This window comes from Myotis nattereri (assembly GCF_964212035.1).
Source record: "Myotis nattereri genome assembly, chromosome: 7".
Taxonomy (NCBI): Eukaryota; Metazoa; Chordata; class Mammalia; order Chiroptera; family Vespertilionidae; genus Myotis; species Myotis nattereri.
In genome coordinates, this window is record NC_138082.1 from 13,498,734 (window position 1) to 13,518,206 (window position 19,473).

Consider the following 19,473-nt stretch of genomic DNA (forward strand, 5'->3'; position numbering starts at 1 on the left):
TCTAAATGTGACAATGTAACACCCTTATACACAAAATTACTTGAATTTTATATTATGTAAAACAATACTCAACATACCTATGTAGGATATTCATAACTTTCCAATCACCAGCAACACCACTGCTCATCCGAATCTTTTGAGCAATGCTGGAAACAGCTGCAAGAATCGCTGCCCCATCATTTCTTTGGAGCGCAGAACTACCTAAAACCACCATAGGTTTTTTAGCTTCCTTTAAGACCTATTAAAAAAAAATTTTGTAACTTTTATGAAAAACACATGAAAACTAAACTTAACCAAATTTGAATCTACAATATGTTGTCCCCAAGTTTAGTCAACATACATATAGCCACAATTAATCACATTGCCAATGCTATGTGAAATGATTAAACAAGTACCACGAGATAAAACAGATTTTCTAAAAGTAAGCATTGGGAATCAAAATCCAACCCAAACAACTTTAGTCAGGAAGACTGAGTCAGAGGAACTGGGGAATGTTCCCGACTGAGATTCCGATGGTACTGTGTAACAGGAGAAACCATGCTAAGGTATCATGTCTACTGTCTTCTGTCTACTCACCAGGTCCCAGACAGGGAGGAGGTGGTAGGGAAAGCAATGATCCCTAGATCCCAATGCAGTTTGCTTTCAAACATAGCAACTTCCTGAATGCCAAAGACTAAGGGGGGAGTGCATGCCAAGCGCAAAGGAAACTCCATCTTTGGTAGAAGATGGAAAAAATTAGAAGTAAAGCTGTAGACTACAGAGCTCACTCTCCTGCTCATCCATCCCCGTTTCATTCTTCAACAGACAGCTAGCCCTAACCAAAGAATCAGCATGAGAATTATGCCTAGATACTACAAGAGGAGGATATTGCAAGAGGAATTTCCCAAGGAAATGTGAAGAGTTCGGAGAAAGTTTCAATAGCTCAAAAAATGAAAAACACACTTTTATCGCACTTTAAAAAATAAGATTTCAGCCTGGCCTGTGGTGTGTGGCTCAGTGGTTGAGCATCGACTGGCCCATGCACCAAGAGGTCACTGGTTCCATTCTCAGTCAGGGTACATGCCCTGGTTTCTGGATCAATCCTCAGCGGAGACCATGCAGAAAGCAGTCAATCAATGTTGATGTTTCTCTCTCATCAATGTTTCTATCTCTCCCTTTCCCTTCATATCCCCCCTCCCCCCCCCAAAAAAATCAGTAAAAACAAACAAAAAAAGAGTTCAAATAAGTGACATAATAGAGGGTATAATACAATAGATTTTCATATCAGAACTAAGGAGAGAACTGGAAGAGAAATTAGATATGAACACCATTCCAGAAACAATAAAAAACAAAATAAAACATGACTGTAAATACAGGAACAAGAAAGGCTATAAAAAATTATATAAAACAAACTGAAAAAGAACAAAAGAACTAAGGAAAAAATGGCAGAAAAGATAGAAAAGGAGATCCAATATCTGCATGGTTAAGAGTTCTTGATGAAGAAAAGAGAATTGCCCGGCTGGTGTGGCAGGCTTGATTCCCAGTAAGGGGCATGCAGAGGCATCTGATCAATAATTCTCTCTCATCATTGATGTTTCTTTTTTTTTAAAAAAGTGTGTATATATATACAAATATATATATATTTTTTAATTGATTTCAAAGAGGAAGGGAGAGGGAGAAAGAGATCTACACTAATAAAAGACAAAGATGCTAATTGACCATACCTTTGCTACACTCATCAAGCCAATCAGAAGAGTATGCAAATTAACCCAGCAAAGATGGCCGTTAAATTTGCATACTGCAGGCAGATCCCGCTGCGCTGCCCTGCGCAGGCGGCAGCGCGATCCCCAGCAACTGTCAGCCCCAGCACAGGATCCGGGCCTGCCGTGTGCGACCAGGGAAGACGGGGCAGGCACCACGGGACTGGGCGTACCATCTGCCACCAGGGGAGCGGGTCTAAGCCAGCAGGTGGTTATCTCCCAAGGGGTCCCAGACTGTGAGAGAGCACAGGTTGGGCTGAGAGAGACCCCCTCCACTGCCAGTGCACAAATTTTTGTGCACTGGACTTCTAGTAGAAACATAAATGACAAGAAAGAATCATTGATTGGCTGCCTCCTGCACACCCGCTACTGGGGATCGAGCCCACAACCCCGGCATGTGTCCTTGACTGGAATAGAACCCGAGACCCTTCAGTCTTCAGGCCAACACTCTATCCACTGAGCTAAATTAGCAGCTAGGGCTCATCATTGATGTTCCTATCACTTTCTTTCCCTTCCTCTCTGAAATCAATAAAAAAATATATATTTTTAAAAGGCACACGTTTAAAAAAAGAGAGAGAAAATAACTAATCCTACATAATAAAAGCCAGAGACCGAATGGCGGAACGACCAGAATGACTGGTCGACCAGTTGCTATGACGTGCACTGACCACCAGGGGAAGACACTCAACGCCGGAGCTGACCCTGGTTGTCAGTGCACTATCACAGTGGGAACACTGCTTGGCTGACCAGGACGAGCAGCTGCTCCCACAGTGGGCCAATCCCTGCAGGCCACGCCCCCCCCCACCAGTGCACAAATTTTGTGCACTAGGCCTCTAGTTATATAATGGAAAACATACATTGAAATCTATTTATAGAAGCAAATTTTCCTGAAGAACACTGAATCATCTCCTGGGGCATGAGGCTGAGAACTAGAGATAAAAGAGGACTACTTAATATTTTTTAGTATTTTTGATCATTGTAATCATGGTAATGTTTTTCCTCTTTAAACAAGTAGGTCTTGGCTGCTTTGACCCTTTGACCCGACTGTCTTCTTATTTACATTTGAGGCTATAAATGAAGCAATCATCTTGGAACCATGAGAGGAGGCTCACACAAACACGAGTGAGCAAATGCAGCGAGGATAGCAAAGCAAGAAGGCAGGCCCCTTCCTTGATGATATCTTGGGAAACCTGTATCATCTGTCAAACTACCTACCTCTAGAACCATTATGAGAAATAAAAACCCCTCCCACTTTTAAAATAATCACACACACACACACACACACAAATTCTAACATAAAGAGAACCTTGAGTCTTCAGACTGAAAGGCACACCTCCTCAGATAAAAAGTGATAGAGAACCACCATTAAGACACTTTCTGGTGAAATTCTTAACTTTCAAGAAAAAAGTATCTAGACAGGGAAAAAAAAAAATAGGACAGGGCTGGGAGAAAAGAGCTGATATCAGACTTCTCCACAGTAACAAGAATGTTTATGAAGTTTAGAGAAGAAAAAAAGTGTGACCCTAGAACTTTCTATCTGCTAAGGCTCTCTTCAGGAATACTAGACATTCTCAAGCAAGCAAGAACTGAAGGGATAGTGCACCTATGAGACACTCTTTAAAAAATAAGAAATGAACAACTATAATCTACAGACAGCAAGGAAATGAATATTTATGAAGAATCCAGTAATGAAAAAGGTCATGTAAAAGAAGTGGTGAAATTTCTTTTAGGAATAATAACTTGCAATAAAGACTTCATTGCCCTAGCCAGTTTGCTCAGTAGTTAGAGCATCAGCCTGCAGACCATGGGTTTGATTCCTGGTCAAGGGCACATACCTCCAGTCAGGGCGCATGTGGGAGGCAACCAGTCAATGTAGCTCTCTTACATGGAAGTTTCTCTCTCTCCCCCCTCCCCCTTTCCCTTCCAATTTCTCTCTCTAAAGATCAATGGAAAGGTATCTTAGGGTAGCCCTAACCGGTTTGGCTCAGTGGATAGAGGGTCGGCCTGCGGACTGAAAGGTCCCAGGTTCGATTCCGGTCAAGGGCATGTACCTTGGTTGCAGGCACATCCCCAGTCGGGGGTGTGCAGGAGGCAGCTGATCGTTGTTTCTCTCTCATCGATGTTTCTAACTCTCCCTTCCTCTCTGTAAAAATCAATAAAATGTATTTAAAAAAAAAAAAAAGATATCTTAGGGTAAAGATTAAAACAAAAAAAGAATAAGAAAAAATTCATTGAAGGTTAAGGTTTAATCCTTTCAGTTTCACTTCAATGTCTTTTCTGATAATTTTAAATAAAATTAAACTCCAGTAAATAAAAACAGCACGTATGGTATCACTTCATTTTTGTTTGCCTGTTATTCATCTATTTTGCTCTATATATGAACAGAGAGATGACTGTAATGTACTAGGGGCCTGGTGCACGAGATTCGTGCACTGGGTGTGTGTGTGTGTGGGGGGGGGGGGGGTCCCCTCAACCCAGCCTGCCCCCTCTCACATACTGGGAGCCCTCAGGCGTTGACCCCCATCACCCTCCAATCGCAGGATCGGCCCCTTGCCCAGGCCTGACGCCTCTGACAGAGGCATCAGGCCTGGGCAGGGGACCCTCATTTCCCCACATCACTGGTTCTGCCCCCAGACCCCTCCGATTGCTGGCTCTGCCCCTTGCCCAGGCCTGATGCCTCGGCTAGAGGCGTAGACCCCCACACCCTCCGATCACCTGATCGGCCCCTTGCCCAGGCCTAACGCCTCCGCCAGAGGTGTCAGGCTTGGACAGGGGACCCCCATCTCCCCCCGATCACTGGCTCTGGCCCCTGCCCAGGCCTGAGGCCTCTGGCCCAGGAATCATGCCTGGGCAGGGGACCCCCATCTCCCTCTGATCGCTTGCTCCACCCCCCGCCCAAGCCTGACGCCTCTGACCCAGGCTTCAGGCCTGGGCAAGGGGACCATCATATCCCCCAATCCCCGGATCCCCCCCCCACCCAGGCCTGATGCCTCGGCCAGAGGAGTTGACCCTCATCACCCTCCAATCACCAATCACCGGATCGGCCCCTTGACCAGGCCTGAGGCCTCCAGCAGAGGTGTCAGCCCTGGGCAGGGGACCCCCAGCTCCCCGCGGTTGCAGGCTCCGCCCCTGCCCAGGCCTAACACCTCTGGCCTAGGCGTCCGGCCCGGGCAACGGGGACCCGCAGCTGCAGCGGCCCCGCGATCATGGGCTTCGCTTTAGGCCCAGGCAAGGGACCCCTAGCTCCCGGGACTGCCAGCTTCGACCGTGCCCAGCTCCCATCCCTGGCTCCACCCCTACTTCCTGCTATCACTGGCCAAGGCCGAAAAGGCACTTGATTCTCCGATCATGGCTGGGGGGCAGGGCAAAGGCGGCCCCAGGCCGCCTTTGCCCTGCCCCCCAGCTCTTAGGTCCCCCCTGGGTTTCTGATCACTGTCAGTGGCAGGGGGCTTCTTCCTGCTTTCCCTTTCTCCTCCCTGCATTGTGCCTACATATGCAAATTAGCCGCCATCTTGTTGGCAGTTAACTGCCAATCTTAGTTGGCAGTTAATTTGCATATAGCCCTGATTAGCTAATGAAAAGGGTATCGCCGTACGCCAATTACCATTTTTCTCTTTTATTAGTGTAGATTACCAATACTTGTTTGGGGTGGTAGGATTTTGAATTTTTTACTTTCTTCCATGATCTTGTCTATATTGCTGTAATTTTTAACAGTAATCACATAATATTACAAAAACAAGAAATTTTAACAATACTTAAAAGTCAGTAAGTGTAAATACATATAATTTGAGAGTACCTGGCTGAATGGATGGGTACCTGAAGCAATGTCTTGAAGAATTTTGGGAGAATCTCCCAGATGGTCATATCTGTAAGTGAGATCCACTTGGCTGCCTATAAGGGCCACTTTTAAGTCATTATGAAGCCAGCTGAAATAAAAACAGCAAAGTTTTTAGAGCTAAATTACTGAGCTATTGGTCTCATTAATGCTAGTGTTACATGTTATTTATATTACAAAATGTTGAAAGCACAAAAACACCAGCAGAACATTTAACCTTAACAGATACAATTTATTGTGTACCTTTCAAAATAAAGTGTTGTAAAAATACACACAAAGGTAGTCAATTAATTTTCTGTGTAAGAATGCTAACTGTATAACCCAGCTATAAACAAAGACTAATTTTAGAATAAATGATCCGTAGTTTTGTTTTTGCCATATTTACACAACAGAATTATCTCCTAATTATCCACTAAAGCCATTTAAATATAGTTCATGAAAGCCCTGCCGGGTGGCATCATCTGGTATACCTAAAAGGTTGCATGTTCAATTCCCAGTCAGGGCATATACCTAGGTTGCCGGTTTGATCCCCAGTTGTGACACATATGGGAGGCAACCAATCCATGTTTCTCTCTCACACCACTATTTCTCTCTCACTCTCTCTTCCTTTCTCTCTCTAAAAATCAATAAACATATCCTTGAGTGAGGATTACTATATATATATATATGTATATGTATTTCATGAAAACAAACTACCTCATTCATATTTACTCTCTCTGACATGAAAGTATGGATCCAGTTCCTCCAAAAATAGTTATAAACACGGTGAACACATATTTTGATTTGTCTGAGACAGTGCTGGCTGAAACCTGTTATCCTGGAGTAATTAACACCTCCCCATTTCACTCTCAACAGTGTCCCAGTTTAGAAAATAAATTATATGATTGACCTATCCACAGATCTCTAAGATACAAAAAGATGGAGAGGCATTCTACAAAATAACTGCCCTGTGTTCTTCAAAAAAATGCCCCAAAAAAGGGACTGAGGAGTCATGACACTAATTACAATGTGTGACTCTAGACTAGATTCTGGCAGGAAAAAAATTACTCTAAAACAATTATGGGAAAATTGGTAAAATCTGAACATAAACTGTGGAATAAATAATACTGTATCAATACTAAATACTTCATTATTTAAGAGAATGTATGTCTTGTTCTTAGGAAACCCACATAGAAGTATTTAGGAGTAAAAGGGCATCATGTTTAACTTTCAAATAATTCAGAAAATTACATTCACACATATCTACATGGAACAAGAATAATAAAACAAACACGACAAAATGTTAACATTGGTTAATCTGGGTGAACAGTATTACAAAACAGTGTATACAAAGATCATTTCAAGCATCTTAAATTATTTAAAAATAAGACAAATAAAAGATCACTGGGAGGAGACCCCGGGGGGTAGACCTGTTAGAAACTATCCTCCAATAGTATTTTGAAGTTTCGCTCCTACTAATACTTAGAAGTCAGCTAAAATAATAATTTTTCATATATAAAACAAATTATCACATAAATATATTTAAAACCTGAATACTATTACTAACCTCTTTCGAATTCTAGCATTAAATAGTGGTGCCTCAAAACGTGGATTTGTACCAACCAGAAGGACAACATCTGCCTCTTCCACACCAGCAATTGTAGTATTAAGAAGATAATTGGATCGCAAATCTGTGCTAGAAATACAAAATTAAAAATACAAGTTTACTTTAAAACTAACATACACTGACAATCCATGGAATATCTTCGTGTCAACAAACCCATGGCAATCCCAGACAAAACATTTTTATGAAGTATTCCTAAATTACATCAAAGTTTCAGAAACTTATTTATAATTGGATTCTGCAATACCTCCTGATTTAATGCTGGTCTATATGTGAAAATAAATTGGTGGGCATGTTAGAGAATCCAAGTTGTCTCATTTCAGTCATAGATACTACAGATGTGTTGACTTATACACAGGAAGGAAAGGAGGAAGGTAGGGAAGGAGGTGAAGAGGGAAGGCAGGAATGAAGGAAGGAAACCTAGATCCTAGCTTTATAATTCTCACCCAGCTCCTGCAGTGGGAAAGACCTCTTCAGTGCATAGGGTGTCAGAGTCCACTCTATTAAGCAAATCTTTGAGAGCTACTAGGGCTTCAGCATCCACCAAGCCACCTGCAATTGCTGCCACGTCTTTGCCTTGAAAACTCTGCAACTGGAAATGAACGCAAAAGGTATCACTAAGGAGTTTTCATTCAGCAAAGACCACAATGAACAGTTCAGAGAACAAAATAATCATTTTCAATTGTAACTAAAAAATAAAATTAAAAAAAAAATCATTTTCAAGTAGAAAAAAAGCGACAAACTTCTAATAAAAAGTTTCACACCAATGATTAATTAATCTGTGAGACGCAGAGGTATATGTGCGGCCAACCCTAGTAACACCAGCTTGGAAGGAAGCTGTTTGTTTTAAATTAGGAACAAAAGGGCCTCAAAATGAGGTCTGGAGGATGAAGACTAGGAGTTACAGTTAAATACAACTTTTTCTCAAGTATCTGTCATTCCCTCAAGCCCTGCATGTTGAAAGGCATTCCCTTTATTTTTGCTTTGGCAAACTAGTATTCATTCTTCTTAAATTTTGCCTAAGGAGTCACCTTATCCAGGAAGGCAGCCTTGATATGCTAGCCCTGGTTAGGCACCACTCATATATCACTTATATGTCACATATCATTTCCTGCACAACTACCCATAGCAGCATATGATAATTGCCTAATTAGGTATCTTTCTTTCCCTACAAGACTGTGAGAGATGTGTCAGTGATTTCTATATCCCTGCATCTAGCATTACATCTGGCATACAGTTCTCAATGTTTGTTAATAACCTTTGCAAAGGGAAAGAAGTGAAGAAATATATATCTCTTCTTCACTACAAAGATGTCACTGAAAAATCACAAATACTATTTATTTTATATGTCCATGTTTTACCATTCCAGCTACACGAGAGAGTGCATCCTCCCAGGAGGTATAGGTTAAAAGCCCTTTTTCATTTCTGACCATCGGCTCGGTAAGTCTTTGACGTTTTAGCCCATCATAGGCAAATCTAGATTAAACAGAAATTACACCATTTGTGGAATCTTGATAAAGAGGCAACTATAATTTCCAAATTTAAAATCTAAAAAAAATGTTAAATTCATTATCAAGTAAGTTAATAAATACCTGACAAGTAATTATTCTAGGTTTTCTTAGAGGTAAACTAATAAATATTTTACAAATATCAGGTAAAAACTAAAACACTACCTATAAAGCTTGAATTCTTATAACTTATTTTCAGCTACCTGAATAATCTTAAAATTACACAAACAATATGACAGCTGAAAAAGCTAAATCATTTTTATTTATAAAACTTGAGTGCCTCTAGATATTTTATCAAAAAATTATGTTGCATAAACTCTAACTGATATTTTGCTTATTTTCTCCAATAAACAAACTGACATATCTTCATCTACTTCAATTTCTCCATTTAGAACAGTGGTTCTCAACTTTCTGGCCCTTTAAATACAGTTCCTCATGTTGTGACCCAACCATAAAATTATTTTCGTTGCTACTTCATAACTGTAATGTTGCTACTGTTATAAATCGTAATGTAAATATCTGATATGCAGGATGGTCTTAGGCGACCCCTGTGAAAGGGTCGTTCGACCACCAAAGGGGCTGCGATCCACAGGTTGAGAACCGCTGGTTTAGAAAGAAAAAAGATGTATCTCAAAGTTAATATGAAAACCAGTGACATATCTAAAACTATTGTTAGTTTTGTCCAATTCTCTATATTAATAGTACAGAATTTAATAGCCTATATTCATTAATTAATTTGCAACTATACAAAAGATAGTTCTTTAAAATTATTATAAAATTTCCTTTAAATCAATTGCAAAAGGAGAGCAGTATGGCATATACCTGGTTTTATCAGAGATCCACTCTTCATTAATGTCCTCATGCATTCTTGGCAAAATCCTCATCACCTCTCCAGTTCTTGTGCTTACCACAATATTACTTCCAACTGCATCCATTACATCAATGGATTCTGTCTTTCTGAGAAAATACATACATATATTTGCTATGTTGATTTTATGAATAAGAATAAAGTTTTTGCTATCTGGTTTACCCCAAACAAAAAACTGTCTAATTACTTTCCTTTATGAATTTCTAAAAATAATGGAAGTCAGAGAAAATGCTTTAAAAATTTTTTAAAAACCCTCATATTTGAACACATCACATAAATTCCTAATGCAAAAATGAAGACTTTAAAATTGTTCTGATATAGAAGTCAACTGGAAGGGCTCTAAATGGGCAAATCTGAAACAATTTGAGTATCAAAATAACTAACAAAAAGGGAGAGATTTCTGGCTTGGTTATTTAAGAGCTTGACAATTCCTTCCCCCCAAAAAACAAAAATAAAATTGAACAAAATTAAAAACAACCAATTCAACACTCTGGAACTCTACCGAAGGGAAACTCATAGAAACTCTTATGCCTGGGAAAACAGCTTAACTTTAAGAACAGTGGAAATCAGCGGTATTCTGGGTTAGGGCAGTTCTTAGCCTTCCTCCCACCACCTTGAACTAGAGGTTTTGCCAGGATAGGGCAGGCTGTGAAGACGGGAGCCTCTGTCCTGCAGATGAACAATCACTCAATATGGAGCAATGAGGAAAGTTGCCTGGGGAAGTGATATCATGGAGATCCTTGAGTGAGGAGAGCCAAACATACTAGAGGCTGTAGGCATAGTTGGGGCAAGCACTCCTAGCAAAGGCTGTTCATATATGTGCAGCTGAGACCAGAGAGGGCCCCAAGCTATTCACACTCCTAGATGACACTGAGATTCAAAGTATCCAGTGGAAACACATTGGGCCAACTAGAAAACAGCCTGAACTTTGAATGTGCTCCTCTATTCACACACAGATCTACTGGCTGAGTATGGAAGCCTTATTGGCTGAGGAGAAGGGAACAAACTCTCTAATTAAACATCTGTTTTGTACTGTTCTCCACCCCCCAATCCTTTTGCACACATAAATACAATGTTTGATACCTGGAATTTTAAGAAACTCCATAAACTCTGGTGGAAGTTTAAAAGTGGAGGGGAATTTGATTATATGTTTCTAAAACCTTAATAATATTCAAATTCGTTGTACTACCAACTCCATTTCTTGGTTTAATCAGAAGAACCAGAGATATACAAGAAAATTTATGAATGTTTATCATAGATTTGTAATTATAAAAAATAGAAACAAAATGTCTAATCATAGGAATTGGTTAAAGTACAATATATTCACATAGTTAAAAACTTAATATACAATGAAAACAGACCATAAATTTTAAATTTGCAGTTGCATTCTATCCTACAATCTATAACTATTTATTTTCCAGCAAAAGGATTTTATTTGCCCAGCTGGCATGGCTCAGTGGTTGAACGTCAACCAATGAACCAGGAGGTCATGGTTTGATTCCCAGTCAGGGCATATGCCTGGGTTGTGGGCTCGATCCCCAATGGGGGGTGTGCTGGAGGCAGTTAATCAGATTCTCTCTCATCACTGATATTTATATCTCCCTCTCCCATCCTCTCTGAAATCAATATAAGATGATTTTACTTAATGCAAACAAATAATAACTTAGCAGATCAAAGCACTTAGGACTCAGAAATAAACTTCTTTATAAAGTTTTTAATAGTAGCAAAGGGCAGAAATTATCTAAAAAATACAATGATGAGTACCTTGTTTCCCAAGGCCGGGCAGTGAAGGCATAGGGCTTAGAGGTCAGGGCGCCTACAGGACAGATATCAATGATATTCCCAGACAGTTCAGACATAAACATCTTTTCAATGTATGTGCCAACTTGCATATCATTTCCTCTGCCTGTTGTTCCCAAATCATCTACTCCTGCAATCTCACTTGCAAACCTGCAAGACAAAAATATACCATAAAATCGTCAAATCCAGCAAAGTTAATCTCCTTTCCTACTATCATTTTCAAGCACTAAAAAAGATGTGAGTATATTTTCAATGGTGAGCATACTCCCTAGATAAAAAGTAATTCTATAGCTCAGCCGATGTGGCTCAATGGTTGACTATCGACCTGTAAACCAGGAAGTCACAGTTCAATTCCTGGTCAGGGCACATGCCTGGGTTGCAAGCTCAATCCCCAGTTCATGCAGAAGGCAAGTGATCAATGATTTTCTCTCATCACTGAGGTTTCTATATCTGACCTCTCCCTTCCTCTCAGAAATCAATAAAAAAATATTTTTTTTAAAAAACAAAAATTCAATGTTTGCATTTGAGGCATAGCACACATACATAAAATTGCACAAATTACATGTATCTAGCTCAGCAAATTACCACAGAGTTAATGCTTATAGATTTGGTTTTTAAATCCAACTGACATTGATATTAACCAAAAGTGACCAACTTACTCATTTTATTGGCTGATGCAAAAAAAAAAACACGTTAAAAACATTCCTCTTCTCCCACCAAATGAAAGTGTTGTTATTCCACCAAATTTTATGAATATTAAATAAGTATACAAATGATATTCCAGAAAGGGGGGGTGGGGAATTACCTGATGCAGCGAGTACACTGTATACATCTAGTCATAATGGTCTTTACCAACGGCCCAATATTCTTGTCCTCCACAGCACGTTTCCCCTCTAAAAACCGGCTCCTATCACTTCCAAACATCATGGACTGGTCCTTAAATAGATCACAAGAGAGTTAATCTAATGCTGGTAATAAAATTAAAACTTGAGACTACCAAATAGATTCATAAGATTACCCTACATACCTGCAGATCACATTCGCCTCCCTGATCACAAATAGGGCAGTCCAATGGGTGATTTGCTAATAAGAACTCCATCACACCTTCCCTGTATGGAAAATTAATATATAAAATGGTTTTCATATACTATTTAAATAACCTTCACAGATGTATGCTATCATATAGTATTAATTTTAGTTATTATCAGAAATGTCAATGTAACTATTATCCAAGTAGTATTAAAAACAACCTAAAAAATGCTTACAGAAGCCTAGAATAAAGTATCATTAGAGAATCTAAAAAATTGTGACTTATAACAACACAAAATTACCGGAAGCTGCTGAACTGTCCTCAAAAAATATTCATATTAATTGAAACAAAAACAAACACACAAATGCAAAGCAAATCAGGACCAGTAAAGTAATATATCACTGCAATAATCTCAGTCCAATAATTTTCTGGTCTAAGAAAAGTTACTAAGCCAAGTAACAGTAAGTACCTGGCTTTCTTAGATTTCTCTGAGTTTGTCAAGATATTCCAACCTTTCATTACTGGCATGGCACAAGCAGCTACAACCTGAAATTTCAATAGAAACATCGGTAAGTATTTGTATTTATTTGTAATTATAAGTAACCCAACATATAAAAACATTATACTTCTGAAAATAAGCAAAAAAGAGAGTATTTTTGAAGACTGAATTTTTTAACTTTCATATTCATAATATGATAATCTGACACTTTACATTTCTTTTAGAAACAAATAAGACATCCTAGATCTTAATTTTATTCTACCAATGCGATTTTCTATAAGGGTCTGAAACAGAACATCACAAAGCTGCTTTTTGATTAGCAGGCACTACTGAATTAAAACTGCATAGGCCAAAATGAAATTAAACTCAAAGTGAACCTCTTCGCTGCTACCCTTTTCTCTACTGAAAACGGCACAGCATAAGCACTTCCGATGCACTGCTTAGCAACGCCACATCCCAGCTGTGTGTCATATAGCCATTTGGAAATACTGACAGCTGTAAAAAGACACCTTTAATTTCTGAATTTGTTAGAATTTTATAGCCCTTGTGTTTACAAAGCACTTTCATCAATGTGTTTCCACTTTTGAAGAGAATCAATCATCCACAAAATTAATTTATAGAAAGAAGTAAACAGGGCTAGATTCTCCACTATAATAGTGATTCTAAATACAGTTTGCTGTGAGATTTAAAGTTTTCTACCTTCCACAGCATGGAGTGGAATTTTAGGTATCAAGTACCTTAGGAGCTTTCTCAATTTCAACAAGGCACATCCTGCAGTTTCCAGCAACTGACAGCCTTTCATGGTAACAGAATCGAGGGATCTGCATGCCAACCTTCTCACAAGCCTAGAAGACAACAAGTAAAAAAGCTTTGCATTAGAATAACCTGACCTCATTCTAGTTGTGCCTAAAACACGGGAGGGAGGGTGAGGCCATCCTCCTACCTATCTTATTAGTCCTATTTACAAATATCTGTATTTTCATTCATTCTTTCTTCATCCTCGAAGAGATTTCCTTTCTTTGCTCTTGATTCCAACCTCAGTCTGCTCTGAAGCTGCCTCTTTAAGGATCCACAGCCATGTCTACACTGTACATGGAAGAAACTAAATGAAGCAGCTTCAGACTGAAGGCTTGATTCCCCATTTCTATTCTGAACCACTGTTCACGACTCCCATTCAAACTCTAGCCCAGTGGTTTCATACATGGACATCTTCTTTGCCTCCTCCTTTAGATCAGAGACTCCACTTCACACAGCCTCGCTGGCTATGACCTGGTTCTAGCTTTGACTCCAAATAGCCAACCCAGGACTGACACCCCCACTGTGACTGAAGCTCTTCCCAGTTCCTGTTTGCCTAGTAAGAGGGATTAGTTCTATCTACCAATTAGCACTCTTCCTTCTCTGAGCCTACAATAAGTATATTCAGATTTCCTCTAGAGTTAGCCCTCACTCTAAAGCAGTGGTTCTCAACCTTCCTAATGCCGCGACCCTTTAAAACAGTTCATGTTGTGGTGACCCCCAATTTCACTGTTACAAATTGAACATAATTAAAGTATAGTGATTAATCACAAAAATATGTAATTATATATGTGTTTTCCGATGGTCTTAGGTGACCCCTGTGAAAGGGTTGTTTGAACCCCAAAGGGGTCGCGACCCACAGGTTGAGAACCGCTGCTCTAAAGCAATGTTCAATGTTTTAACTACCTAGCAAAATGTATAGTCTTCCTACTTGCTAGATGCAGTAAATGATATTATCGCAGCCTTTGTAATATCTCACATTCTTCAGCTGCAGCCCAGAGTTCTCTCTTCTCCAAGCTTTAGACTTAAAAAGGCATTTATGCAAGTGTATGCTCCAAAGAGTTAAAATTCAACCTATTTCTGTCCCCTACTAATTCACCCCAAATAAGCCAACAAAGAATCCACAAAAATCCCTCTGCTCTTCATCATTCCTAAAGGCCTATCTACCTCTCACTCTCCTTTAACTCTATCTTGTTTTCATTCCCATTGCTACCATCTATTTTAGGCCTTTTCATTTCCTGCTCCACTAATGCAAGACACTCTTTCCTTATCTCTCAGTCCAGTCTTGTTTTTCTCACAAGCCATCATCCTACTGTCACTGACATATTGCTCAATAGCCACAAAAACTCCTGATGGGTGAAACTACAAGCTCTTTAACATGGCTTATATCTTCTTTCATGACTGGACCTTCCCTACAGAATAACTTGATTTCCTGTTATCTCATCTTCTACATATACCCTATGTTCCATCAATGCAAACCTTGTCTATATCCTTTCAAATCTCCTCAGGAAGCACCCGACATGCTCCTCACATCTCTTTCTACCACCTCCTATACCTGCCAAAATACTCTGCACTGTACCTTGAACATATTTTTGTTATGTATTTATTGTTTACATGTCTATACCTGGCAGACAGTCCAGAAATGGTGGCTAAAATGAATACATAGCATTTGGCTCTGTTAGAACTTGCAGATGCAACAATGCATCCCTTCTGCATGAACAATTTTCTTAGTTCTGGAGAAATTTGGAGAAACTAAATATTCAAGAATGTATTGGCCTTCACTTACCTGTTTTGTAGGTTATATTCCTAGAAATATACTGAAAATAGAAAGGTTACATGAAAGTCAAAACATCAAGCAGGCTCACAACAAACAGAGGTTACTTTCCCCCCAAACTTACCTATATTAACTAATAATTTTAAGTAACTTCAAATTTCTTAATGAGCATTTATTTGGAAGGCAGAAGTGAAACAAAAGAATTGCCATCGTTCACTAAGAAAGTGAGAATCAGCCCTGGCTGGGAAGCTCAGTTAGTTAGTGTCGATCTGATATGCCAAGGTTTCAGGTTCGATCCCCAGTCAGGGCACGTAAAAGAAATGAATGCATAAGTAAGTGGAACAACATAAATGACAGCTCACTTTGGAAGATTTCAAAGATGTCAAATTACTTATTTTCATGTACCTATAGTGCTTTTATGAGTATTTATCAAGGAATCTTAAAAATTTTAGAGATAAATAAACAGTATAAAGAAATAAACTGGTATTTTTCTAAAAAGCAGAACATACACAAAAGTAGAGAATTAGGACATATGCCTACTTGGAGGACAGTAGTTCCCGGTTCCACCATGACAGACTGGCCGTCAACAAATACTTCAATTAAGTTGCTTGCTGCTGTGGCTGTTGTTCGAACTGACCATCAAAAATATTGAAGTGAAAAACAGATTAATATGGTTGAATTCATTATAGCAGAGGATAACGGATTACTTAACTCTAACATACAAGCCTAAAATTTCCATAGATTCAAACTTTTAAATTAGTGTATTACCAAAAAAGCTTTTTAATCTTGAATACCAAACAGAATATAGTTGTCTACTTTTAATAGCAATTTAAGTTAAAATTTTTTATACCACTAAAAATATGTTCACGGGAAGACCACTTTTCAAAAGCAGAATGACTGTTTCTTTTCATTTGCAGCAATGATGGGCAGTTCCAGTTACTTTATGTTCCACGATGATTTCTATAAACTGTTTAAGGTAAAGTTACAATTCCCAAACTATCCTACTTGACTTGGGTCATTTGCTTCTATTTTTATTCCAAACAAATTAAGAGTTTAGGGTCTTGCAATAAACATTCCACAGATCTATGAATTTATAAAAATAGAAAGTTGAGTACAAACAAATGCAAATTAAAAAAAAAACTCACCATATTCTTTAGGAGACTTAGAAAGGCCTATTAAGGCCCTTCTCACAGGTATCCTTAACATATTGCTAAGAATGAAACAAAGAAGAGTTATATTATTGTAGGAAGAACCCTAATTATAAACTTTTTGGTAATATTTTATGATTTTAAAACATTCCACATACATTATTTCTTTGAACACTGACAAATCCTGTTATTTTCCCTCAAATTCTATAGATGAGAGTATTCAGTCTCAAAGAGATTACTGACTTATACCATGTCAAGGAGCTGAGAAGCAGCAGCTGGTATGTAAATTTGGGCCTTCTAATTCTATGTAAAGGGCAGATTTGTTGTTTTTAACTATTAACAAATTATCACACTTAAGATACTATTATACAGTAAAACAAATTTCAAGAATAACAGCTTATCATTAATATCTATGTAAAGTAAAACGTACCTTTCTACCTTCATTTCCTAACAATATGCCTTCTAATATTCTTAGCAATTGCATACTAAATGCTCCTGAGATATTCTGAGCTAGCTCACAAGCCCAACCCTTTTAAGTGCCTGGAGTGCCATTTTTTGTGCTGAGTAGTACATTGAACTTACAGATTTGCAATTATCTGTTCTACTCCCACTGCATTATGAACTTATCTTCAATGCCTACCCCCAAGGCTGACACAGTAGGATCTAAAACACTGGTTCTCAACCAGGAAGAATTTTGCTTCCCAGAGAACATTTGGCAATGCCTGGACACACTGCTGTCACAACTGGGGACGGCTACAGGCATTGAGGGGCAAGGCCAGGGCACGCTAAACATCCTGCAATGCACAGGGCAGTCCCCCTAAGAGTTACCCCAAGTGTCGAGTGCTGCAAGTTGAAAAACCCTGCTCTAAAAGGTTTGCTGAATTACTGAAATACATAGAAGTGGATTATGTAAACAACGATTAAAGGCATATACATGAGCAAAGAGAAAAGTTAGCTGAACTTTTAGAGGTTTTGGTCCATTCACTTGATCAGATGGGCTAAGCATCCAAAATACAATTTTTCACTTTGGAATTTTTAAAAATGCAAGTTATGTGATCAGAATATATCAACATAAAGAATTTCAAAGGTAAAGAGAGTGGAAAATAATGTACAGAGCATCCCAAAAAATGTATACACACTTTGAATATAATTTTAAAGGCAGTTTACTAAGATACATTTCATTTTCATTTAACAGCTTCTTGCTGTTCAAGCGTGTAGACGTATTTTGGGGCACCCTGTGTACCTAGTATACCTAAGTCTTAAGCATCAAGCTTCACACGCCTGTTACAGATGATATATACCAGGGAATTTCAGTACGTCAGATCTCAATAATTCATAAAATTCACCAGTTCTGAACCTGTGATACTGGATTTGCAGACAGTATCAGGTCTGTCGCCTACAAGCGAGTGGCTTTTGGTGCATGAGTTTCTGCTGATCTAAAGAGCAGAAAACAGTGCTTCCGAGGCTGTGCTACAGGTTGGAGCCGAATAAATGCCAGTTCAAGCGGAAGTGCATTTAGGCAGGATTGGCCACTTAGGAGCGGTTTTTTTTTTTTTTTTTTTTTTAATTAAATCTTTATTGTTCAGATTATTACATTTGTTCCTCTTTTTTTTCCCCCATAACTCCCCTCCTCCCAGTTCCCACCCCACCCTCCGCCCTCACTCCCCACCCACTGTCCTCATCCATAGGTGCACGATTTTTGTCCAGTCTCTTCCTGCATCTCCCACACCCCTTTCCCCCCCAAGAATAGTCAGTCCATTCCCTTTCTATGTCCCTGATTCTATTATAATCAACAGTTCATTCTGTTCATCAGATTATTTATTCACTTGATTCTTAGATTCACTTGTTGATAGATGCATATTTGTTGTTCATAATTTGTATCTTTACCTTTTTCTTCCTCTTACTCTTCTTAAAGGATACCTTTTAGCAGTTCATATAATCCTGGTTTGGTAGTGGTGATGAACTCCTTTAGCTTTTCCTTATCTGTGAAGCACTTTATCTGACCTTCAATTCTGAATGATAGCTTTGCTGGATAAAGTAATCTTGGTTGTAGGTTCTTGGTATTCATCACTTTGAATATTTCTTGCCACTCCCTTCTGGCCTGCAAAGTTTCTGTTGAGAAATCAGCTGACAGTCGTATGGGTATTCCCTTGTAGGTAACTGAGTTTCTTTCTCTTGCTGTTTTTAAGATTCTCTCTTTGTCTTTTGCTCTTGGCATTTTAATTATGATGTGTCTTGGTGTGGTCCTCTTTGGATTCCTTTTGTTTGGGGTTCTCCGCGCTTCTTGGACCTGTAAGTCCATTTCTTTCACCAGGTGGGGGAAGTTTTCTGTCATTATTTCTTCAAATAGGTTTTCAATATCTTGCTCTCTCTCATCTTCTGGCACCCCTATAATTCTGATGTTGGTTCGCTTGAAGCTGTCCCAGAGGCTCCTTACACTATCCTCGCATTTTTGGATTCTTTTTTCATTTTGCTTTTCCGGTTGGGTGTTTTTTGCTTCCTCGCATTTCAAATCATTGACTTGATTCTTGCGAGGAGCGGTTTTTAAAAGTGCTCTTTCGTGCTCCTGCTCACACTCTCGGCGCACACTGCACACACATCTTTATTCCACCCAGTAAACTGCAGGCTACCCCCAACCTCAGTACCGACTACATTGCAGGCTCCTGCACAAGAAACAATGCCCTTTGGTCACTTCCTTCTTCTAAAGACTTAACTCCAGGTCCCTGGGGTTAAAAAACCATCAAATAGGGCTAATCACCCACTTCCAGGATGAGTAGCATCTGTCCCATTAAAACCTACGGATGTCGAGGTAAACCTGAATTGGCTGAATTCGAGTAATGACAGATTCAAAAATCACACAGCAACGACGCACAC

At 39.1% G+C, this 19,473-nt stretch overlaps 2 protein-coding genes across 3 annotated transcripts in view; one reads left to right on the forward strand and one right to left on the reverse strand.

The window, feature by feature from the left end:
- EEF1B2 (eukaryotic translation elongation factor 1 beta 2) overlaps window positions 1–19,473 on the forward strand; it is a 60,505-nt gene that overhangs the window by 36,410 nt on the left and 4,622 nt on the right. For both annotated transcript variants that reach the window (XM_081095489.1, XM_081095490.1), the window contains 2 exons: window positions 16,369–16,427; window positions 16,810–16,877. The gene's annotated coding sequence lies outside the window, so the exon portion shown is untranslated. The remainder of the gene's footprint in view (window positions 1–16,368; window positions 16,428–16,809; window positions 16,878–19,473) is intronic.
- Window positions 1–19,473, reverse strand: part of NDUFS1 (NADH:ubiquinone oxidoreductase core subunit S1) — a 28,037-nt gene that overhangs the window by 7,565 nt on the left and 999 nt on the right. Inside the window, exons 2-14 of the mRNA XM_081095487.1 lie at window positions 16,597–16,661; window positions 15,992–16,083; window positions 13,620–13,727; window positions 12,853–12,929; window positions 12,381–12,462; window positions 12,159–12,289; window positions 11,318–11,503; window positions 9,508–9,642; window positions 8,539–8,653; window positions 7,624–7,769; window positions 7,121–7,249; window positions 5,536–5,665; window positions 78–238 (exon numbers count right to left, since the gene is read on the reverse strand). Of these exons, the coding sequence (XP_080951613.1) occupies window positions 78–238; window positions 5,536–5,665; window positions 7,121–7,249; window positions 7,624–7,769; window positions 8,539–8,653; window positions 9,508–9,642; window positions 11,318–11,503; window positions 12,159–12,289; window positions 12,381–12,462; window positions 12,853–12,929; window positions 13,620–13,727; window positions 15,992–16,083; window positions 16,597–16,657 (1,553 nt within the window). The 5' untranslated portion in view covers window positions 16,658–16,661. The remainder of the gene's footprint in view (window positions 1–77; window positions 239–5,535; window positions 5,666–7,120; window positions 7,250–7,623; window positions 7,770–8,538; window positions 8,654–9,507; window positions 9,643–11,317; window positions 11,504–12,158; window positions 12,290–12,380; window positions 12,463–12,852; window positions 12,930–13,619; window positions 13,728–15,991; window positions 16,084–16,596; window positions 16,662–19,473) is intronic.